The following is a 26,334-nucleotide window of genomic DNA, read 5'->3' on the forward strand; positions in this document are numbered from 1 at the left end:
GCTAAATGTTGTGACATACTGCACTTAGAATACTGCATGCATCCCAGATCTGGTGAGATACACAACATTCTCCATTGGGGATTCTGCAGACTTCGTGCACACAACCTGATACTGCATCATAATTAGTTTTTTTTCTGGATGGAGATAATTAATGTTTTCATGTCTTTTCTCAGGTGCACAGAGTTTTCTCAAAAGCGGCCTCATCACAAGACGTCACGGTGGAGAGAGGGGACCGCATACTGTCCATCAATGGCTGCTCTCTGCACGGGGCGCCCCACGGTGACGCTCTGAGCGCTCTGCACAAAGCCAAGCTGCACAGAGAGGCCGTCATCGTCATCCGAAAGGAAAGCGAAAGGGAGAAGCAAAACCGGTCAGAATCGTCCGCCGCGATGGGAGGAAGACACTCCACATCTGGAAGAGATGTCTCCATGGCGACAGGACCAGGTAGGAGGTGAAGCTCAGGACATGTGGAAAAAATTCATGTGAAAGTCACATTTGTTTCACATTATCTGCAGGAGACGTCCTCCAGGTTCTGTATATGTATTCGGCTTCCACTCCACTCTTCACAAGTCATCATTCTGGTTTTTTGGGGTTTCTTCTGGCGCTAGGAATGGTCTTGCTTCCCTAGTAGTTTCATGGAGTAAAAAAAATGTACTGCTAGGGCAGGGGTGTCCAAACATTTTTCAAAGAGGGCCAGATTGGATGAAGTGAACATGGTGGAGGGCCGAACATTTTTAACCGAACATTCTTTGAACCATTACAATTAAATGCAAATAAATTATTTTATGCCAAGGTAATTGCAAACGACATACTTTTCATTTCATAACATTAAGATCAACTGACAGCTGAGTTTTCACAATGTATTGAAAATAAATTTTAAAAAAACTTACCTGCACTAATGTGAAGGGTCAAAAAGGTAGCTGGAGCTGAAGTCTCTGCTCGGCAGCCGGGAGGGGAAGAGAAACACACTTCACGCTGGAAGCCCGGCCCTGACGTCACCACCCTCTGTCGCTCCCAGCGCGGCCCAGTCACGCATGCGCACTGCTCTCAAGCAGAAGACTGTCTGCCACAGAAGGAAGGGCCGTGCGACAGCCGCATTTACACAGACCAGGGAGAACGCGCCGCAGTCAGGCATGCGCACTGCCCTCTGCTCTCAAGCAGAAGACTGTCTGCCATAGAAGGGAGGGCCGTGGGAGGGCCACATTACACAGAGCAGGGAGGGCTGTTGGAGGGCCGTATTAAACCGACCCCAGGGCCGTAAATGGCCCGCGGGCCGGACTTTGGACATGCCTGTGTTAGGTGACAGTATGTAAAAAAAAAAAAAATAATAATATAAAAAAATTAAAAAAAATGTAAAAAAAATGTTTAAAAATTATAATTTTTGGTTATAAACTAATTTGGATTTTTTTTTACTAAAAAGATAACGGAATAAATTTTGGCAAAGATTTATGATGAAATATTATTTATTGCAAAATCTTATTAAAAAAACACTTTTTTCAAAATTTTTGGACATTTTCAATTACATAGCAAAAAAAATAAAAATCCCAGCGGTGAATAAATTCCACCAAAATAAAGCTTTATCTGTCTCAAAAAAATGGTAAAAAATTCATTTGGGTACAGTGTTGCATGACCGCGCAATTGTCATTCAAAGTGTGACAGCACTGAAAGCTGAAAATTGCCCTGGACAGGAAGGGGGTAAAAGTGTCCGGTCTGGAAGTGGTTAAAAAAAAAAAAATTACAACCACTTTAACTCAAGGACGAACCACTGTGCCGCAAGCACATATATTGAATTGCATTGCACATGGGTGGATGCTGTGGACAGTGTTGTGCTGGCATTGTTGCTAACAGTGACACGGTGTTGGGTCATTACGATTGATGGAAGAGGAGGAATGGGTGGGTTTGTTTACATTGGGGTTGATTTACTAAAGGCATATAGACTGTGCAGTTTGCAAGTGCGTTTGCTCCAGAGATAAAAATGAGGGAAAGCTTCACTTTGAAAAGAACACCCAATCACATGCAAGGAAAATTAAAATAAAAACACAGCATTTTTTTCTTGCACTTGGTTGGCTGTTGGAAGTCAGAGCTTTCCCTCATTTACTAAGCTCTGGTGCAACTGCGCTTGCAAAGTGCAGAGTCTGTGTGCCTTCAGTAAATCAACCCCATTTTGGGTTTATACTTGTGGTCACAGCTATCACAAGGCATAGAGCCGTGTGCATTTTGCCTGTGATCCAAGCTGTCTAATCACAGCTCTATCACCGGCATTCAAGGAGCTCACTGGCCACACATGCATGTTTATAAGCAATGCTCCAGAAAATTGGGTCCACCCCGCCAGTTTTTGTAATGGCGTGGTAGTTAGGTGGTTAATGAAGCATGCTTTAACATGCAAAATAAAAATGCATTATCACAGCATAGTGTGAATGGGCCCTTAGTCAGGGAACCTTCAGCATACAATACTTTTCGGATTCCCATCTCCGATGCTGAGTTTTCTGTCTGTCGTTGCCTTTCCCAGCCTAATGTTTATGAAATATGTTAGTGATTAGCATGAGATTTAATCTAGAAGGTAGCAGTGGGCAGCGTGTTCTTTGCAGACCTCACATGTAGTCTCGGAGGCCCAGTGTTGTATTTGCACACATATCTCAGCGGTTTGTCTGTTTTACATGCTCAGCATGGCTCTGAAAATCTGAGCGCAATTATCAAACCCCACTGTATGGCATTCTCTATCTGAACACACGGTCATAAGGTGACTGTGAGGAAGGAGGATGCCTGAGTGTTGTGAGGCTTTTATCTAATTGTAAAGACTCTTCTCATTTCCAAACACTGCTAATGGAACTGTCCACCCATAAGTGATAGTTTAATTATAGGTGGAGGCTGGTGGACTGATTCAGCCCCTTTCTTGGTTACATCAGCAACAAGATTCCCCTGCCATGGTCCTTTTCTGGCTCTGACATCTTCTCCCTGTCTCCTTCTACTTGCTGGTCTTTGGGCACCATCATAATTATAGGTGGAGGCTAGTGGGCTGATTCAGCCCCTTTCTTGGTTACATCAGCAACAAGATTCCCCTGCCATGGTCCTTTGCTCGCTCTGGCATCTTCTCCATGTCTCCTTCCACTTGCTGGTCCTCGGGCATCATCATAGTTATAGGTGGAGGCTGGTGGGCTGAGTCATCCTCTGTCTTGGTTACACCAGCAACAAGATTCCCCTGCCATGGTCCTTTGCTGGCTCTGCCATCTTCTCCCTGTCTCCTTCCACTTGCTGGTCTTTGGGCACCATCATAATTATAGGTGGAGGCTAGTGGGCTGATTCAGCCCCTTTCTTGGTTACATCAGCAACAAGATTCCCTTGCCATGGTCCTTTGCTGGCAGTGGCATCTTCTCCATGTCTCCTTCTACTTGCTGTTCTTTGGGCATCATCATTGGCTGGCGTAGGATGATGTGACTAATGCGCACAAGCTGGAGTCAGTCATCCCACCACACAGGGACTGTTCTGGTCATGTAAACTAAGCTGTGCATGCATAGCTCAGGTTTTCATACCACAGAAGGCTGTGGGCAAGCAGCTAGGTGTATTTTATTGCAGAAAAGATATTGCATGTCTCCTCTGTGATAAAAAAAACCTGCCTGCCCGTAAGTTTTTTTTTTTTTTTTTAAAAAAAGACCTTCAGTTCCATAGTTAAGGGCATGTATAACCATTTCCCAGGCACAGACCATAACTGTTGGAGGGGTTGCGCCTGGGAGGGTACCTTTATACACTTATGGTGGCACTGCCCCAAAATGTAAAAAATTTTGACGACATTCTAGACATCCAGCATGCCACGAAAAAGATACGGTGCAGCGTGCTGGAGAGCAAATTCCAGAAATGTTGCTGGCAGTGGCACGGTCATCTAGAAAAATGTGTCACTTTACAAGGAGACTACTTTGCTTATCAATACACTGGCGACTGTTGTCACCTTCAAACATTTTTTCCGGGAATTAAATTGTCACACCTTGTGCTGTACTCTGTTACACATACACAATTCTTAGCATCAGCTCATTATAAAACATGTATGACTCAATATGTGTAAATGCAGTGATATGCCCTCAACTGTACATCACCTGAAAAGTACAGATCATCATTGCTGTTGGTTTTTTGCTGACCTTTTCAAAAGAGACTTTATCTAAACATTTTTAGAATCCCTAGTCTATTCTTCATAATACAGCAAATATATCTGCATTACACAGCCTTGAACATTCTCACAATCTTCCAACCTGCCTGGCTGTGTTCCATATCATTCATAAATTGCAGCAGATCTAATGTAAATCTACCCCCTCCCTGAAGGCCCATGAAGGAGGCCCAGACCAGTCATGGATTTAGCTTAATGCCTTCTCTTGTTGGTGTTGGATAATAGGTGATGTTGAGCTTGTGCGAAGCTCAGGAAGCTCCTTCTTGTACTGTACATTAAAGTGTAATTATGTAACACACCCGGAGTCTGGGGTTCGGCACACACCGGCAGAGCTCCCCTTTGTGCTATAATATTTACACAGGTTGAAGTCTTTAGCTCGCCGTCAGGAATGTTCTCCATAATGTGGTGAGACAGCCATTGTCTCATGTCTGAGGCCTTGTGGAAGGAGTCCTTAAAGAACTCCTGACTAAACAAAAAATCTTCTGTGGTTTCCAAAAGTGGAGCCGCCTCGATTTCTAGATGTAACCTATTAATAATGCCCAGCACTAGTTTTCTTTCTGTCCCTTTATTACTACTTCTGAAAGAATCAGATTGCCACACCATAAATTTTGAAGTCCAGTTATAAATTTATACCAAGGATGGCCTAAAAGAATGTCATAAAGCCAACGTGTTTCAGGGGTCAGAAAATACCCCCTTCATCAGGGTTAAAGCGGCAGTAATCTCCACTTGGATACTTGTACCTGTAGGTCAGCTTATAATAAGGTTTACCTGTAAGTACACGGGATATCTCCTAAACATGCACCCTTTAGGAGATATTCACTGCTTCTGCAACCAGTGACGTCACCGGTGCATGCACTCTGAAGTGACAGCATATCCCGGTAAAAAAGTGAACCAGTTACCCATATACACATTCGAGGTGGATAAGGGGAATCCTCCCCACTGTATTTTTGTATTCTGACTGTGGGGAGACTGCCCCACTATCAGAATACGCTGACCATGGGCTGCAGAAGCTTATCGAGTGGCATTTACCCGACAGGACAGTTGGACACAAGTCGCTCAATAGCTCAACTTCTGTTTAACTGCAGTGGCCACACATGGATCAAAATTTGACTAGTCCCTACTGACCTGAGCTAATTTCAAACCATCTATAGCCACTTTTAAGCTCTAGTCTGGCGCTCAGTGTTCCATTGTGAGCCCAGGCTATGTTATGAGGCTCCCCAAGATGTGTGCTATCAACAGCCTGGGCTCACAGGAAGAGGGTTGAATGATGTTGGGTGTCATTGAAGAGGATCAGCACTGAAGCCCTAATAGGACACATAGGGCTGCACTGTAGTGTGGAAAGGATGATTAGTCTATTGAGACCTTTTTTCCCAACATAGCCAAAGGGTTTGTATTTTTAAAAGGAGTTTTGATTTAACTTTGTTTTATAGGACTGCTTTTAGTTTATGCTAAATCAACCCCACCCCCTGCCACTCCCCTGGTTGCCTAAATACCTTAATTCCAGGTGTCTTTAGCTAGGTCATGTGGCAAGCAAGGGTCCCCTTTGATCCTGGTTAGCACTCCTTTCTCCTGCATAGATTGGACTCTGTTAGTCTGGGCTTGGGTGCACCCCCAAGGGTTGTGTCATCGACAGCAAAGGAACAAGAGAAAAGAAGGCACACTGGTTTAGTGCATTATGCCAAGGGAGTTTATTACAAATGAATTAAAACCTATATACTCACAAACCAAAGTTTGGACAGAGCAATATGAAAATTAATTGTCCACAATCACAATGGTGAGTAGGACCCGGGTGGATGTGTACGTCAAGTAGATGCCGACAAGGAATCCACTCTCGCTTGCACATTTCAAGGGCAAGCCCTCTTCCTTTTGGCTCTCGGGATGAGGGCTTGCCCTTGAAACGCGTAAGCCAGCGTGGATTCCCAGGCGGTGTCTTCTTGGCGTACACATCCATATAGGTTCTACCCACCATTGTGATTGTGGGCAATACATTTTCATATTGCTCTATCCAAACTTTGGTTTGTGAGTATATATGTTTTAATTCATTTGTAAAAAAACTCCCTTGGGATAACGCAGTAGGCCAGTGCACCCTCTTTTCTCCTGTTTCTTTGCAGTTGGTTTTTGGAATTCCCCAGCCCGTTGAGGGCAGCAAGGCCGTATAGATCCCTCTGGTATCTTGTTGAGAACACACACAAGGACTGTCATGAGTCCTCCACACTCATGCACAGGCGATTTTGGAACTGTGTCATCGACAATCTGGGTTCAAAAGAAGAGGGTTGGATTATCATGGCTATCATTTATCCTAGAAGAGGACTGGCGCTAGAAGACCTAAGAGGATGCAGAGGGCAGCACTAGAGTGTGGAAAGCATGATTTGTGTATTAGGACATGTATTTGCATCTTCTAAAGGACTTTTGCTTTAACCTTAGATTTAAAAGAATATTTTATATTTACTTCCATGGCTCCCATTGATATTCTGGGCTCACAGAAAGAGGGTTGAATGTTGGTAGAAGTTGTTAACCTAGAAGAGGACTGGCACTAGAAGAGGATGTGTTGGGCTGCACTTTAGTGTGGATAGGAGGATGAGTCAAAGGAAAATTTTGACGAAGGTGGCCAAGAGGCTTCCACATTTTGAAGGAGTTTTGCTTTAATCTTAGCTTTATAAGAGTATTTTTATAATTTTTTTTAACATCCAGGAACATTGGTTATTGTAATAATGGCATAGTGCAATAATAGCAATGTACAAAACAGTACAAAGCAACAGCAGTATCTAAGCACATGTATCAGGAGATACAAATCAGGGCAGTGCAACCTTTCAAATGCAGGAAAACTCACAGAAAAGGTATCAATTAAAGTGTCAAGGTCAATGCAATCAATTTAAAGAAAACAATACCAAGATAACCTGTTTATTGTGCCATCCACGGTTTCCGGAAGCTTCCCACAAGACCACCGAGGGGTGGGGGGTCCAATTACGCAGTATCTCCTTTTTTGCAAAGTACAATAGGTAAGAAAGAAGCAATTTAGTATAGTGAGGCCTTTGCTCATCGTCCTGTATACCCAACAATGCAAGCTCAGGGGAGAGTGAGAGGGACAGCTGTAGACGGGCATTGATACAGGTGAACACCTCCATCCAGAATTGCTCCACTCTAGGACAGGCACATAACATATGATAATAAGTGCCTTCACATGTATGACAGTGGGGACAGTCAGCGGATCTCTGTGGGTAGATTCTGTGCAGTCTCTGAGGCGTGTAGATTCTGTGTAGTCTCTGTGCAAACATTTTGCTTGTAGCAGTTTATCTATGGAGGAGGTAACCCATTTGGAGCTGTCCTCAAAACATTCCTCCCAGCACTGCCTATCCAAAGTGGGGATGTCCTCCCGCCACTTATTCCACAACCTATCCATTTTGGGAGAATCCACACTGAGGAGAGCCAAATAGAGGGAAAAAGAGGTTTAGAAAGGGATACCTGTCCAAGATGGTCCTTTATTAGATCAGTCTCCAATCTAGGGGGAGTAGGAAACATTTGATAGGATCTAAAGTACCTCCAACTAAACCATCTGTGTTTGGTAGAAAGATCCCTAAAATATAGCAAAGTACCCATAGGCACAATGTCTAGGGCAGTGGTCGGCAAGCCGCGGTTCGTGAGCCACATGCGGCTCTTTACACATTTTAATGCGGCTCTTCTGTGTGCCGGGCGCCCGCTCCCCTCCCTCCTCTCGGGCGGCCGAGGACTCTGCAGCTAGCCCAGCAATGATTGGCCAGTCTCGCTGCCACTCACATCCTGATAGCTAGTGATTGGCTGTCAGGATGTGTGTAGGCGGGGCAGCGTGACGAACGTGAGGGGAGCTAGGCTCCTCTCACAGTCCGCCCTGAAGACCGGAACGGCGCGGGGAACACGGCGAGAGGAACGCGCGGAGCAAAGGTAAGTGAATTGACACAGGAGAGACTTGGCTTACTACTTGCTACTTACTTACTACTACTATATGAGGGATGAATTACTATAGGGGGGATGAATTACTATATGGGGGATGAATTACTATATGGGGGATGAATTACTATATGGGGGATGAATTACTATGGGGGATGAATTACTATATGGGGGATGAATTACTATATGGGGGATGAATTACTATATGGGGGATGAATTACTATGGGGGATGAATTACTATATGGGGGATGAATATGGGGGATGAATTACTATGGGGGATGAATTACTATATGGGGGATGAATTACTATATGGGGGATGAATTACTATATGGGGGATGAATTACTATGGGGGATGAATTACTATATGGGGGATGAATTACTATATGGGGGATGAATTACTATGGGGGATGAATTACTATGGGGGATGAATTACTATGGGGGATGAATTACTATATGGGGGATGAATTACTATAGGGGGGATGAATTACTATATGGGGGATGAATTACTATATGGGGGATGAATTACTATATGGGGGATGAATTACTATGGGGGATGAATTACTGTAAAAACTTATTGAAACTAAAAACAGTGTACCATCCTATGTATTTTCAGTTTTAAAAATGTGGCTCTCAAAATAAATTTCAATCGTGGTTTTGGCGAGATTTGGCTCAGTTGAAAAAAAAGGTTGTCCACCACTGGTCTAGGGTATATTTATATTTACCCCTTTATAAAAAGTTTCATATTTATCGCTTTACATAAAGTATTTTTCATATAAACATACCTAGATTCTGCTAAAAGACCCTAGATACTAGCTGTGACCTTAGATGTGTGTGTGTGTATGACATTCCCCAACATAAAGGTGCAAATGGCGGTCATTAATGGGTAATGTTTTTCTAGTATCAAATAATAGTCCCAAATTAAAATTTGTGTTCTTTCATTTTCTCCCACATCTAAAGGATTGATGCTGGAATTTCCATGAATTGCAGCCAGGGGATCAGTAATACAGTGTGTTCCATCTCCCTGTAAATTCCTGAAAAATAGGATTATTTTTATGTAAAACTTCCATGAGTTCTCTGGTTTCCATCGTTCTGAGAGCACAGATGGTAGCCGTTAGTGGGAGGTAGGTCTCACGGAGATAGACAATCCCAGTATGTCACATTATGGAGCTATTGTGTAAGATTAAGATGAATGGAGTATTTTTTTTTTTTTTTTTTTTTTTTTCAGAACCCTTCAGTCCCCCTCTCGATACACCATGTTTGAATTAATAAGTAATCCGCACGCTATCAGTATATCTTGGCCGGCTCTTGTGAGTCTTCTGAGAATGTTCTTGCTGTGCAAAATGCCGGCAGTATCCAATCCGAATTCATCTTTTTTTTGCTAAGTATGGTGAAATGAAATTCAATATGGTCTAGTAACCATTCCATATTACCTTGGTTATTAACCTTTTATGCTATAATGTGGAATAAATCTCAGTTGTTTCCTATTTTGCTAGTTTTTATATAAAGGAAAGCTATTGATAGTTGAGAGCTCATTTTAAAGTGCCTCTTAAAAAAATAGGCAAGTGGCTGAAGGGTATGAAGAGCAGATGTCTATAGGTCCTTGCACAAGCAGGCAGTGTCTTGCAGTGCCCCCAGTTTGTCCATTTTCCAGTTAGATCTGATTGGGCTTCTTGACAGTGCCAATGCTTAGTCCATCCCTTCCTTCCCCTAATACATCCCTATTGGCCCATCACTATAGTGGACTTCTTCACTAGCCAATAGGAATGTATAGGATGCAAGCTGCTTCTAAAGCTGGCCATGGATGACTTGTTTTTTTGTTCGATTGGCTGATTGCAAAAAAAGAACAGATCCTCCCATCCACACAAGCATGGTCATTGTATTTTTACATTGGCTGCAGCTGCTGATTGGCAAACGTTTTCAACACATTGCCAATGGGGATGGCCTGCTGAACAGGCCAAATTGCATTCCATCAATTGCCAGCTTAAGTGCCCACTCTTCACACCTTACCCTAAAGGAACCCTTTAAATATTTTTTAAGTTTCTAAGAACCCCTCCTGAAACCAATTTATTGGGCTAAGTGGAAAAAATACCCCCCTTTACAGTGGTGGTCAGAATACGATCCTTCTGGACAGCTAAGATTATTGGTCTCCTGCAGCTGGTTCTGCCAAGTGGTGTTGGCCTCAGGACTATGTAAGCATCATGAGATGGGAGGTCAATCAGCCGCAGCTTAAGGAACCAATTGCAACCTATTCAGGACCCCTAGAATTCTATGGAACCCTGGTTGATAATGGCTCCCTTAGAACAATGAGGATCTGAACTGTACTCTTTGCATCAGAAGAGTGTTTGTAGTGATGACAACATGCAGAACCAAAGTAAAATGGATAAAGAATCACCACCACTCAAAACAGAATTCTCACAAATGTATCTGTGGAAAAACAAATTGATGTTTCAGGACCTCTTAGGTTCCCTTCCTCAAGAAGATATAGTGACGGTCAACACAATTCTTTTTAAACACCAGTTGAAGCTGGCATAAGTGACGGTCAGAGCGCTAATGGTGGGGGCCAATTAGTAAAGTAATGTCATATCCAACTAACAACCAATTTATCCAAGATAAAAAGTTTTTAATAATGACATTACTTTACTAGTTGGCCTCCCACAATTAGCGCTCAGTATTCATACTACAGTTCATCTACACACTACTCCTAATGGTTACCAGAGCAGCTGTGGGACTAGTCCTTACCTTGCACATATGATATCTTCTTCTGGAAATCAGCACCCAGGCGTTTATTTCTCCATAAGTGATGGCCACTATGTCTCCTTGAGGAAGGGACCCAGTGAGACCGCAAAACATCAGCTTTATTTGACAAATGTGATGTTCCACAAATATACAGTATGTGTTCTTTTTTTGATTTGCATAGTACTATAAGCACCTTTTTTCTACATTGGTTGAATATTGAAAGGATTCTTCTTTATATCTGTTAGCAGCTTGTTTTTGGATGCTAAAATTACAGCTTTAGATTAAGTGTTTATTGTAAAGTTGAATTTTTAAGGGTTTTTTTACCATGTTTTTTTTATTTTATTTTATTCATGATCAGATTTATATGTCCATTGTAAACCAGCTGCTTTTTAGGAAACAATTCAGTAAACCTCCGCACTGAATGACTGATTGTTCTAAGAAAATAATTACAGGGCAAGCCACATACTGAGTATTTTGTTCTCTCTGAAAGTTTATTGTCCAAATTTTGCTTACTAAGCAGAAAGAACAGCATATTTTTTTTTGCTTATTTTAACAAGCTCATGTGACTCTACACACTAGACTCTACACACTAAGCCACATACACTCACCAACCACTTTATTAGGTACACCTTGCTAGTACTGCGTTGGACTTTCTGTTGCCTTCAGAACTGCCTTCATTCTTTGTCGCATAGATTCAACAAGGTGATGGAAACATTCCTCAGAGATTTTGGTCCATATTGACATGATAGCATCACACAGTTGCTGCAGATTTGTCGGGCTGCACATTCATGGTGCAAATCTCCTGTTCCACCACATCCCAAATGGTGCTCTATTGGATTGAAATCTGGTGACTGTGGAGGCCATTGGAGTCCAGTGAGCTCATTATCATGTTTAGGAAACCAGTTTGAGATGATTTGAGTTTTGTGACATGGTGCATTATCCTGCTGGAAGGAGCCATCAGAAGATGGGGACACTGGAGTCATAAAGGGATAGACATGGTCAGCAACAATACTCAGGTAGGCTGTGGGGTTTAAACGATGCTCAGTTGGTGCTAAGGGGCCCAAAGTGTGCTGAGAAAATATCCCCCACACCATGACACCACCAGCCTGAACTGTTGATACAAGGCAGGATCGATCCATGCTTTCATTTTGTGTACACTTCATTCTGTCCCTATCATCTGAATATTGCAGCTGAAATCGAGACTCCTTAGACCAGGCAAAATTTTTTCAATCTTCTATTGTCCAATTCTGTGTGATTTGTAGCCTCCGTTTCCTGTTCTTAGTTGACAGGAGTGTGATCTTCTGCTGCTGTAGCCCATCTGTTTCAAGGTTTGACATGTGCCTTCAGAGATGGTATTCTGCATACCTTGGTTGTAATGAGTGGTTATTTGAGTTACTATTGCCCTTTTATTATCTCGAACCAGTCTGCCCATTCTCCTCTGACCTCTGACATCAACAAGGCATTTTTGTCTACACAACTGCAGCTCACTTTATATTTTCTCTTTTTCGGACCATTCTCTGTAAACCCTAGAGATGGTTGTTCGTGAAAATCCCAGTAGGTCACCAGTTTTTGAAATACTCAGACCAGCCTGTCTGGCACCAACAACCATGCCACTTTCAAAGTCACTTAAATCCCCTTTCCTCCCCTTTCTCATGCTCGGTTTGAACTTCAGCCAGTTTTCTTCACCACACCTAGATGCCTAAATGCATTGTGTTGCTGCCATGTTGTTGGCTGATTGGCAATTTGTCTTACCAAGCAATTGAACAGGCGTGCCTAATAAAGAGGCCGGTGAGTGTATGTACTAACATATGGCTACACACTAATACATTTAAAAAAACAAAACACCCATATGTGTGTACACATCCGTGATGCTGGTTATGTGCACATGACTTTCCCTGTAGTTCAGTCCTATGGGTTAAAATACACTGAACTGTGGCTCCAACAGACGTATTTTGCACTGTATACCAATATGTTGGACTTTGCAGTCATGTGCGGGAAGCTTTCTATAGCTACACACTAATACAGATATATACTAATATGGCTACACACACACACTATCTGTATTATCCAGTAAACTTCTCATAAATTTCTCATCATTGGTACTTTCTACCCTGTTCGGGTGAGACAGGAGAGAAGCAGATTTTGGTACCATCCATCTGGACTGGTTTTGAGAAGGGGGAGGCAGCCTAACGGTGGGAATACACGATTATAAAATCGACCGATCGATCATCTGACAACCGAGAGGCATCCGTTCGTTGGTTTAAATCATGGCCCACATTAACTAATCTAAAAAAATGTTCGTCGGGCAGTACGTAGTGTTGACGTCTTCTGTATGAAGTGATGCGGTGTGCGTGTGACCTTGTAGCCACGCCCTTCCGGCCAGAACGAGCGATATACACAACAATTACCAGCAATGAGTATAATATCGTTTATTACATGACCTATATACATAAATAGTGATACATAAAATATAATCTGCAGAATTCTGGTTTCATTATCTCATTAGGCCAATCTACTTTTAACAATTGGCTTTTTCGTGTTTACGAAGATTCCTTGGACATAAACATCCGGGTCGTCTTCTGTTTCCGCTCATGTGTGATAGCGCTTGATAGATTTTTTTCGTACGACCGTCATACCACCGCATAGAAAATCGGTCGTTCGTATGCGAAACGACAACATTTTTCACTGTTGTTCAACCAGATTTTTTCGCTCACAATATTGTTATCAGTTAAAACATCCTGCTCATCAACAAAGAGAAAATCGTTCGATCAGTGGTTACGCAAAATGTTTTATACGATTTTCTTATCGTGTGTACGGGGCATTAGAGGGGCGGAGATCTACTTGAACAACCTGGGAGAAATCAAAGATCACTAGGCACAGTGTTGCCCAATGTCACTTCCTCACTGCCTGAATTAATCCTATAATTGCCGTACAACCACACCGCAATTGCGTGCATTGCACGGCAATTATACATGTTGCATCCTCACCAGTCAAACATGCTTGGATAGCATTTCAGGGTGGAGCAGCAGTGCCTTTTGCACTTGTTCACACATGAGGCTGGGGGGGGGGGGGTAAAACCCTACAATTGAACTGTGGTTTTAAATTCCCCAGTCCCTACCTTGTCTAACTGCAGAGGGTGTACACACGCCATGGCAGGACTTGTACCCCCGTCACATTTTTGACTTATATAAGTGAATGGGGCCACTCTGCAAGCGCTTCGCAACCTTTTTCAGTTGCAGCATGCTAGCGCAGGGTCCAGGGAGTTAAAACAGATAGTGAGGAAGCGATGCGACACCTCCTTACCACCCGCTTTAACTCCTTGGTTTTTGTACTGCACTAGGTTGCAGGGCATATACAGAGCAGCCCAATTCACTTGAATAGGTCACACTTGGTGGGCACTACACAGGGTGGATTTGATTTAAATCAAAGTGATTTAAATCACGATTTAAATCACTAGTCAGTAAGGCTTGATTTAAATCCTAGTTTTCTACATAAAGACTAATTCTTGCTGGTATAACTTTAATATGCAAGTAGATGAAGATTTTTAGAATAACAACTTTTCATATTAGTTTTTTTATCCCCAGTTTAATAGGTTAATCATTCATATTTGGACAACTTTTCTGTTGTACTTAGGAAGGAGAAAAATAATCATTACCATAATAATAATTTAAATAGATTTATTCAACTGAAACAATAACATTCCAGCATATGTTATTTGCTTAAACATCCATGTTTGTTACTAATTTGGCTAAACAAAATATATATATTTTAAGAAACTTAGACCGTCAGCCCCTTCCTCCTCACACTTAGTTTCACTTTCTTCTTGTGCAGATCTATTCCACTCCAAACAATCAGAAAAATATTGTTTCTATTCTATTCACTGAACTTCTTGAAACTTAGCACTGAAGGGGTTGATTCTGTATTCATAGGTTTGTAGAAGTTAGGATGAAGGTCTTTTTCTTAACTCTGTTCATGTTATAACATTTTTGCTGTGAAGAAGAGGCATGTGATCTCCGCTGAGTCAAATTCAGTTTTGAGAACTGCAAAAGTAAACCAAGCATCTGTGATAATATCTTGTAGGCAGAGAAACTGCCCAATAATCTTACAAAAACCTCTGGAAGAGCATGACATTGTGAATGGATTCATGGCATTTATTTACCAAAAAAATTAAACATATACAGCCTTATTCTACATAATTAAAAAACTAACCTTTATTTCATGATGGAATAACCTTTGGATGGTAATATATTTTCCACAAAAAAATCCGATTTAAATTTGAAAAAATCCGATTTTTTTGATTTTTTAAAAAAAATAATTGATTTTTATCCACCCTGGCGCTATACTTGCCAAACATCACAGGGCGTACAGTTCCTGCTGCATAATAGTGGCTTGTCTGTTATTGAGGGCACTGGTTCAGTATTGTTTGTGGGCTTCACACTGACTTGAACAAGGTAATACAGGAGAGGAGTCCACTGTCAATGGGCACAAATCGCAGTTCAATGTCTCTTGCAACAGGTTCTGCTGGTGCTCTTGTGGTTCTGCTAAGCAGGGAGAGAGGTGGAGTCCACTTGGCTGAAGATTGCAGCTGAAACTACAGAACCTGTATAGGCTGATGTGGCCGCCTGCTCTCTCTATGGCTGGCCTCACTCCAAGTAAAAAAAAAAAAGGAAAATAGCCCCATTGCTTCTTATAGGGCTCCATTGTGTTTGAGGTCCTGCAGAGGGCAGGTCGACAAGCTGAGGGTGCGATCTACCAGTCACCTGGCCACGATCCACTGGAAGATCACGAGTTGCTGACCCCCGGTTTTGAAGGCACCTTTCTCTGGTAGCACTAACAAGTTCTTCTTTCTATACTGGTCCAGCTTGGGCCACTATTGTAGGCACCACTACTACTGTGATTGCTACTAACTCCTGAGTCCCGTGAGAAGCGGTTACACTACTTACTGGAATAGAGGAGGTCACTCGCTCAGCATGCGTGCCATACTTTATATTATCTCAATATTTGCAAAGTGTTCTCTGATTGGACGAGGTGGAGATAGTGATGTCACCACCGTGCCTCTCGGCCTTGTTTTAATCAGAGAATGCTCTGCATTCATTAAGAAAATGCCAATCGATCTCTGAATGGTACCCATGCCGAACCACCTCCTGTGTTCCCAATGCAGCAGAAACAGGCGCTTGTTAGGGGACCTGGAAGCTAGTGGTGATCATGGTTGTAGCAGTGTCTACTACAGTGATTTCCAGCTTCTGAAGGGATCCCACATGTATGGCACAAACTTGCATTGCTCTGAATGCCATACCTAGAATTCATCTTTAAGATGAATAAATTCATAGATCGTAAAAAATCAGTACCTTAAAAAACATTTTAAAGAATACTTGTCTTTTATAAATATGTACGGTTCCATGATTTCTCCCCTCCCCCCAACTGCTACTTGTTTGGTTGTCTCTGACATCAATATATTCTAGGTCAGAGTATTGAAGCCATAGGATCAACATGAGGGCAAAGCAAAAGGAGAGATGGGCAGAGCCAGCTTACATATTTCTTAGGTTTCCTTCATACAAGGTGACATTAGATATTATACCACTCCAGGTTTCGAGGATTTGTCCCTGAAAGTTTTGGTTCAAGGAAATCCCCAGAAATGAATGAACAATGACTTCCCAATATGCAGGTAGTGTTGTCATGGATATATCTGTCATTGTCCAGCTCCATGTATGAATGTATCATATCTGTTCATTGTCGGGAAGCTGCCTCCTCATCTCAGACACAGTAATAAAACCAAATGTAGATTATGCTTCCACTCTATAATTAGAGGAGGCCATAAAATGTCTTCTAAAGGTGTTTTACAGGAGGCGTGGCAGACAGTGGTGGCGGCACACAATGGCCCCTAATGACATGTTCATGGTTTGTTGCAGCACACTTGGATTTGCGGGACGCCATGTGCGTGGAACTTCACAAGACATCTGCCGGGCTGGGCTTCAGTCTGGATGGTGGGAAGGCTTCTATATACGGAGACCGGCCTCTCTTCATCAAAAGGATCTTTAAAGGTATGTTTTATTTTCCCTATAACTTCATTCTTAAAGCTCCAAAGAGTCTTTTTACAGCCACAAAAAACAGAGAAACAAGCACAGAGTCAGTGATTTATAGGGGCATCATTATTACTCTTTTCTTCCCTTTGTGGTGTTTGCATTCATTGTCTGTTTTTAAAGCTAAACTCCAACTTTACCTTCAGTCTTGCACAGTTGTATAGGCTCCTCCACTGTACTGAAACTGCTTACTCTATAGATAACAAACCTGTGTAGAATAAGGTGCTTTTCTCCCTTAAGACCTTCTAAATATCAGCATCGGATTATACCGAGAACTCAGGAACTCATTTCCTGTCCAGCGTAATGACGTCACAGACTCCTCCCGATGTATTTCGCCACCGGCCCCCTGACCCATAGGAAGCAGCTTGCCACTGGATACTCTTCTCACAATGTGCATTAGAAGCTGAAGCAAGTCAGATAGAGCTCGCCTCACCACCTGGCCGGAGGACATGTACAGTAGCTTCATCTAGCCTTTTCCTCCTCTGCTGGACTGTTCCTGGCCCATCCTTTTCAATAATTGGATTTTAGTTCTTTCATGTAAGGTTAGCAGCACATGTGAGTGTCACCCAGGGCAGTCTGCATACACATACAGCCCACTTAAGAGCCATAATCTGTGATGTATAGGGCCCTGCCAGACTTCCCAGCCATAATTGTATGATATACAGGGCCCTGCCAGACCTCCCAGCCATAATCTGGTGATGTACAGGGCCCTGCCAGACCTCCCAGCCATAATCTGGTGATGTACAGGGCCCTGCCAGACCTCCCAGCCATAATCTGGTGATGTACAGGGCCCTGCCAGACCTCCCAGCCATAATCTGGTGATGTACAGGGCCCTGCCAGACCTCCCAGCCATAATCTGTGATGTACAGGGCCCTGCCAGACTTCCCAGCCATAATCTGGTGATGTACAGGGCCCTGCCAGACTTCCCAGCCATAATCTGGTGATGTACAAGGCCCTGCAAGACTTTCCAGCCATAATTCTATGATGTACAGGGCACTGCCACACCTGTTGAAAATACAATAAACCGTAGACTGTTAAAAAAATAAAAATAAAAAATTCCTTAACCTAACTAGCATCCTATCTAGAAGGGTGCGGGGTGCGACACCATGCATACAGGAGTGTCAAAGCCTTCCTTGTGACAGTGCTTGGGCCTAGCAGTCAATTGCTTGGCCTGTTCAATGTCACATGACTAAGGGATTGATGCCATTGCTCTCTGAGGTCCATGACATCTTTATTTTAGCATCGTTTGCAATGGAGGATGCAGCAGCGAAGGAGCTCAGGCAAAGCTAGTGTAAGTGGTGGGAGGCCAGGAAGGACCTTGCTGAGACAGACACTGTCAATTTGCACTGCATAGGAAAGTTGACTGTGTCTCTTTAAAGTCTTTCTTGGACTATGGCCTTTAAACTATTTATATTTTCTTAAAAAGTAGTAAAAAAGCTTTACAACGTACCATCCCTCTGGCTGCATATAATGTGAAGTTATTCCTTCTCAAAGATGCCGACAAAGACAAATTTATCCACAATGTTTATAGATACAGATATAAATGAAAGCTTGTTTTAAAGTGCATTTAACACGTGTTCAGCATATGTAACTAGTGTGCAAGATCTAGGCACACTTTATTTATTACAGGTATTTATATAGCGCCAACAATTTACAAAGAGCGTTGTATATTGCACATCAGCCCCTGCTATGGTTGCCACCTCATCCCTTTAAAACCGAACACATATTATTGGCTGATTAAGGTGGTAATTAAACTTACATAGTCCCTTCCCTGCAATAAATTAGCCTCAGAACCTGTGTCATTAATATGTGTTCGGGTTTTAAAGGGATGAGGTGGCAACCCTAGTTCCTGCCCTCAAGGAGTTTACAATCTAAAGGTCTCTCTCTTACATGCATGCATACACATACTAAGGCCAGATTAGACTAGAGTCAAATAATTTACCAACCAACTGGGGTCTGATGTGATCAATGACCAACCAGCTTATAATTGCTTCTTTGGAGTGTAAGGGGAATCCAGAGAACCCTAAGGAAATCAACGGAAGCAAAGGGAGGACATGCAAACTCCATGCAGATAGTGCCCAGGTAAGGAATTGAATTGAGAACCCCAGTGCTGCAAGGCTTAAGTCGTAACCACTACACCACCGTATGCCATGCACAGTTTGGGACCTTCCTTGGTGCTGAGCGATGTACAGTGAAGAATAGTGTATACTTTGACGATGGAATTCTGTGATTTGTAACTCGGGAAATAATCCAAATTCCCGAAAACCTCAGTGTGCTTTCTCCGTATTGCACAACAGCTTCTTCTAACTCTGGGGGGGTCTGACGTGATTAATCATCGCCCTGCTTATAATTGTTTCTCCATAGAGAACATTATTTAATACATCAGGCTTATGGAAAATGCAGCGTTACCAGCCCCTCAGTGGTATAAGTACGTGTTTTACTTTCTGCCTCGGTGCAAAGAGCAGGAATTAATAACGAGAGATGTTATTCCAGATGACATCACACCGTGCTTGGCCTGCAATTAGTAACATAATATTTTCTACAAGCTGCACTGCAACTAATGAAATTAATTAGCGCATTTCTACACAGACTGGGAGAGATTAAGAATGCCATTAAGAACACTAATTACTTATTAGGAGTGCTAGGAAAGAATGGCCAGGGCAATTATCATTCCACATTGAAAAGTGCTGGATAAAACACATTCACTTAGCCTGAAAAGAAATTCTCTGTTCTAATTTAGAAACAGTATTTAAAACAAGGAGGCTGTTAAAATAGAAGTGCAATTCATTTTTTTACTGTTCCCTGCAGCCTCAAAGGAAATGCCAGTATGTTTAGTTACCGCTATGAGAAATCCATTTTCAAGCAGCCTGGCCTTAAGACTTTTAGAGATGCATTTACACCCCACTTTACTGTGAAGAATTAATTCCCAGAAGACATGCTGTTCATTCACGCACTAATAGAGCGCCCTCTCATGGTAGCAGCATGGAACAGCTTTTCACAGTAAAATAGGATGTAAGCACAGAGCCAAGAAGCTGCAGGACGAAAGCACCAGATCTTGGACCAACAAGTAGGAGTCTGCAAAAGACAGCAACCTTCTTTTTATCCTCCGGTTCACTCTCTAGGCCTTTCTTGTCTTGTGTGTTTTCTTATAACTGCATCTGTATGAACCAAGAAATGTTTTCATTAAAAATCCAAATTGATATAGTTACATAGTTAGTCTGGCTGAAAAAAGACAAAAGTCCATCCAGCTCGACCATAAAAAAAAAAAAAAGTTATAATCCTATACCCACAGTTAATCCAGCGGAAGGCAAAAAAAATCCAGCAAAGCATGATCCAATTTGCTCCTGCTGGGAAAAAAATCCCTTCCTGATCCCCAGAGAGGCAATCGGATATTCCCTGGATCAACTTTACCTATAAATGTTAGTATCCAGTTATATTCTGTGTATCTAGGAAAGAATCCAGGACTTTTTTGAAGCAATCCACTGAGCTGGCCAGAACCAACTCTTGAGAGAGTCTATTCCACATTTTCACAGCTCTCACTGTGAAGAAACCTTTCCATGTTTGGAGATTAAATTTCTTTTCCTGCAGATGTAAAGAGTGCCCCCTTGTCCTCTGTGATGGCCTCAGGGTGAATAACTCTACACCGAGTTCACTATATGAACCACTGATGTATTTATACATGGAGATCATATCCCCCTTATGTATTATACATGGTGATCATATCCCCCCTTATGTATTATACATGGAGATCATATCCCCCTTATGTATTCTACATGGAGATCATATCCCCCCTTATGTATTATACATGGAGATCATATCCCCCCTTATGTATTATACATGGAGATCATATCCCCCCTTATGTATTATACATGGAGATCATATCCCCCCTTATGTATTATAGATGGAGATCATATCCCCCCTTATGTATTATACATGGAGATCATATCCCCCTTATGTATTCTACATGGAGATCATATCCCCCCTTATGTATTATACATGGAGATCATATCCCCCCTTATGTATTATACATGGAGATCATATCCCCCCTTATGTATTCTACATGGAGATCATATCCCCCCTTATGTATTCTACATGGAGATCATATCCCCCCTTATGTATTCTACATGGAGATCATATCCCCCCTTATGTATTATACATGGTGATCATATCCCCTCCTTATGTATTATACATGGTGATCATATCCCCTCCTTATGTATTATACATGGTGATCATATCCCCCTTTATGTATTATACATGGAGATCATATCCCCCTTATGTATTATACATGGAGATCATATCCCCCTTATGTATTATACATGGTGATCATATCCCCCTTATGTATTATACATGGTGATCATATCCCCCTTATGTATTATACATGGTGATCATATCCCCCCTTATGTATTATACATGGAGATCATATCCCCCCTTATGTATTATACATGGAGATCATATCCCCTCTTATGTATTATACATGGAGATCATATCCCCCCTTATGTATTATACATGGAGATCATATCCCCCCTTATGTATTATACATGGAGATCATATCCCCCCTTATGTATTATACATGGTGATCATATCCCCCTTATGTATTATACATGGAGATCATATCCCCCCTTATGTATTATACATGGTGATCATATCCCCCTTATGTATTATACATGGAGATCATATCCCCCCCCCTTATGTATTATACATGGAGATCATATCCCCCCTTATGTATTATACATGGAGATCATATCCCCCCTTATGTATTATACATGGTGATCATATCCCCCCTTATGTATTATACATGGTGATCATATCCCCCTTATGTATTATACATGGTGATCATATCCCCCTTATGTATTATACATGGAGATCATACCCCCCCCCTTATGTATTATACATGGTGATCACATCCCCCCTTATGTATTATACATGGAGACCATATGCCCCTTATGTATTATACATGGAGATCATACCCCCCCCTTATGTATTATACATGGTGATCACATCCCCCCTTATGTATTATACATGGAGATCATATCCCCCCTTATGTATTATACATGGAGATCATATCCCCCCCTTATGTATTATACATGGTGATCATATCCCCCCTTATGTATTATACATGGTGATCATATCCCCCCTTATGTATTATACATGGAGATCATATCCCCCCTTATGTATTATACATGGAGATCATATCCCCCCTTATGTATTATACATGGAGATCATATCCCCCCTTATGTATTATACATGGAGATCATATCCCCCCTATGTATTATACATGTTGATCATATCCCCCCTTAATCTCCTCTTCTCAAGAGAGAATAAATTCAGTTCCTCTAATCTTTCCTCATAGCTGATCTCCTCCATTCCTCTTATCAGTTTGGTTGCCCTTCTCTGTACTTTCTCCAGTTCCCCAATGATCTTTTTGTGAATTGGTGCCCAAAACTGAACTGCATATTCCAGATGAGGTGTAACTAATGATTTGTACCGGGGTAATATGATATCTCTCTCTCTGGAGTCTATACCTCTTTTAACACAAGAGAGGATTTTGCTCGCTTTAGAAACTGCAGCTTGGCATTGCATGCCATTATTAAGCTTGTGATCTACCAGAACCCCCAGATCCTTCTCCACCATATATTTTGTATTTTACAGTCATTTATTTATGTTTGAACATTTTGTCCTTGAATAAGAACATTCAAATACGTATCAGAAGCATATGGATGTGGACATAAAAAAGACATGTAAAAGAATTCAGCCTTAAATATGTCTTGAAATATTTTACATAAGATAAATACATACAAGGGTAGTCTGAAAAGTTCACGGCCCGACACGGAGTGACCACGCAGACATGAAACTTTTTCACTCACCAAGCCACTCTTCCAGGTGTTCAGGGCTGAAAATGGTGCATGCATGCATGCATGCTATACGGATTTTGTGCGCTCTTTGCAAACGGATCCCATAGTAATCAAATTAAAAATGGAGAAAGTGGAAGAAGACGGATTGAAGTGTTCTATCAGCGGGCCAGGTGATGGCAGCGGTCTAATGGGAATATGACGGAACACTTTGAGCCTTCTTCCACTTTCACCTTGACTACAGGGGGTGCCAACTATTTTCAGTGCTGAACATCTGGAAGAGTGGCTTGATGCCGTGACAAAGTTTCATGTCTCTGTAGTCACTCCTTCCGTATCGGGCTGTGAACTTTTCAGATTACCCTTGTATTAAAGCTGCAGTAACTGCACTAATAGAGACACCCCAGGCATCAGTAGCAGTACAGTACAGCAGTGTCATATGGCTCAGTAGTCCTTTCTAGGGGTGAGTGTAGCCCATTTTTCAAATATAGGATATCCACAATGGTTGCCACACACACCACCCCTGGAGTTACATACGTACATAGTTCCATTACAACAACAGGATACTAAGACGTGTGGTAATCCCAACCCGGAAAACAAAATCAATCCTTGATGCATTTCAGAGGGTGCCCTGCTTTTTTTAGGGGGACATTTAAACTGCAGATGTTTGTCATTTCTAATGATTTGTGTCTGATGAGTGTGCATACCCAGGATTCAGGTGATCCAGTAACCAAACCAATTCACTACAAGGGGAAACAAACTGGGCAGCAAAGGGTATTCAAAGAAATGCTCCCACAAGGGAGGGCTAATATGGTCAACCCTGGAGCGCCAGTAGAATGGAGAATCCACTCCACATGCTGTCATCTCTTCCGACCACTGACACTGGGTATGGTGAACTCCCCAAGGCAGAACATCATTTTGAATCTGTGAAGTTACTAAGCCTGGTATTAACCTAAAACAGTAGACACAGATACAACACCTCCTGCGCTCGGGGACCCAGATCAGTAGAGGACCGATGGACCAATGTAAAGTATGATATGTAGAAGAAGTCCCTCCAGGACCGATCAAAGGTTGTGCAGCTCTAATACAAAGCTGGGGAAGCTCAATATAAACTGTAGTAAAGCACAAAAAAACAGAGCGCACCAACCTTGCGCATTACCTCAGTAAGCAATTAGTAGATTTATTGATATAGGAAATATACTCACAAGAGTAGCAATAAAACAGGCATATCAAAACCCAAAACAAAGTTCCTGTTGAAGAAGGGACCCCTTCGAAACGCGTCGGCTTCATCCTGAGAATCTCCCCTTCGGATGGGATTCGCACGTGTCTCCTAACCCAGGGACTCAGTTTTGGGATTTGATACACCTGTTTTATTGCTACTCTTGTGAGTATATTTCCTATATCAATAAATCTACTAATTGCTTACTGAGGTAATGCGCAAGGTTGGTGCACTCTGCTTTTTGTTCTTTACTACAATTAACCTAACTGTGAAGAAGAACAACAAAAAGAAGCGCACCAACCTTGCGCATTACCTCAATAACCAAAATTTATTAAGTAAAAGAATGGTACTCACAAACAGCGAATAAAAACAAGCATGTAAGTCCTCAAAGGGACTTTAGAGGCAAGATGCCAATGCGAATCCCATCATGGAGGAAGCCACTCCGTACAGCTGTATAAAGAGACACTACATCAAGGGACAGCCATCTATAACCCTGTTCCCATTTATATTCTGCTAATATCTCTAATATATGGCTGGAGTCTCTGACGAATGATGAGAGATTCGTGACTATGTCTTTTAAGAAATGGTCAATATAGCTGCCTAAATTGCTTGTCAGGCTGCCTATGCCAGAAATGATGGGTCTACCAGGGGGGTTCTCTCTGTTTTTATGTATTTTCGGAATATGATAAAAAAATGGAGTAGCAGGATGTTTGATGTATAAAAAGAGAAATTCCTCTTTAGTGAGTATACCGTCTGATAATGCCATTTCCAGCAATAGTTTATATTCAGCTTGGTACTGGACAGTGGGATCAATGGGGAGGACCTCATAGGTCTGACGATCGTTCAAAAGTCTTAAAGCCTCACTAATGTAGGTAGCTCTGTCTTGAACCTCCTTTATCAGCTTGTCTAATAATTACATTTTTATTTTCTTTAATGATTTTGAGGGAGGCTTTAAGTGGATCCTGTTGTAAGTACTGTTTTTGTGTAGATGCACTGGTGTTACAGATTTTCTTAAATTCTGTAAGCACTGATTCATAGAAAGTAGGTAAATGGTGACCTTTGACCCAATGGGGGTAGAAAGTGGATTTTGGTTTAAAATTAGTGTGCATAATTTCTCCCTGAGACCCAAGCGCCATTTCAGTAAGGTTGAGAAACTCGGATGTGTTGTCCATCGATACACCCTCTATATACAGGTTTTCTAGAATGTCTAGCATAGGCGTTTCTAATGACATCTCCGTCAAGGAGGAATCGGGGAGGAGATGTAAATGATTTTCCTTCTCACTAGGCGTATTGTCTTTTAACAGAAAGAACTGCTTAACTGTCAGATTTCTGATAAATTTATTCAGATCTACAAAAAGATCGAACAGATTGGGTGGATTGGGAAGGGCAAAATTCAGACCTTTTTTCAGGAGTTCAAGTTCAGAATCCGAGAAGGTTGATTGTGATAATTTATAGATTTTGATAGTGGAGAGGGGAGCTTCTATAATTGTCTCCTTCCTCTTTTTGTGTCCCTTTCCTCCTCTCTTTCCTTGTCTCGTACGCTTTCCCTCTTTTTCCTTTCTGGGATTGACGTAGTTAACTGGTCTGATGGGGCTGCGGATGTTGGACGAATCGCAGCCCCCTCCCTTAAAAAATTGGGTTGATTTCGGTCTGGGTGTACATTGCCTCGCCCATCAATATCTATTTGCCCCTTTTGAATTGGATGATAGATGGGACCAGTGGAGGTGCCTAGTGAGAAGGAAAATCATTTACATCTCCTCCCCGATTCCTCCTTGACGGAGATGTCATTAGAAACGCCTATGCTAGACATTCTAGAAAACCGGTATATAGAGGGTGTATCGATGGACAACACATCCGAGTTTCTCAACCTTACTGAAATGGCGCTTGGGTCTCATCGAGAAATTATGCACACTAATTTTAAACCAAAATCCACTTTCTACCCCCATTGGGTCAAAGGTCACCATTTACCTACTTTCTATGAATCAGTGCTTACAGAATTTAAGAACATCTGTAACACCAGTGCATCTACACAAAAACAGTACTTACAACAGGATCCACTTAAAGCCTCCCTCAAAATCATTAAAGAAAATAAAAATGTAATTATTAGACAAGCTGATAAAGGAGGTTCAAGACAGAGCTACCTACATTAGTGAGGCTTTAAGACTTTTGAACGATCGTCAGACCTATGAGGTCCTCCCCATTGATCCCACTGTCCAGTACCAAGCTGAATATAAACTATTGCTGGAAATGGCATTATCAGACGGTATACTCATTAAAGAGGAATTTCTCTTTTTATACATCAAACATCCTGCTACTCCATTTTTTTATCATATTCCGAAAATACATAAAAACAGAGAGAACCCCCCTGGTAGA

At 41.9% G+C, this 26,334-nt stretch overlaps 1 protein-coding gene across 2 annotated transcripts in view; it reads left to right on the top strand.

The window, feature by feature from the left end:
• The window catches only part of PDZD2 (PDZ domain containing 2), a 354,572-nt gene that overhangs the window by 321,324 nt on the left and 6,914 nt on the right, over positions 1 to 26,334 (top strand). For both annotated transcript variants that reach the window (XM_089689464.1, XM_089689465.1), the window contains exons 22-23: positions 174 to 444; positions 16,726 to 16,857. In XM_089689464.1, the coding sequence (XP_089545590.1) occupies positions 174 to 444; positions 16,726 to 16,857 (403 nt within the window). The remainder of the gene's footprint in view (positions 1 to 173; positions 445 to 16,725; positions 16,858 to 26,334) is intronic.

The sequence above is a fragment of the Staurois parvus genome, unplaced genomic scaffold (assembly GCF_062004578.1).
Source record: "Staurois parvus isolate SC_StPar_1 unplaced genomic scaffold, SC_StPar_1.0 ptg000475l, whole genome shotgun sequence".
Classification (NCBI taxonomy): Eukaryota; Metazoa; Chordata; class Amphibia; order Anura; family Ranidae; genus Staurois; species Staurois parvus.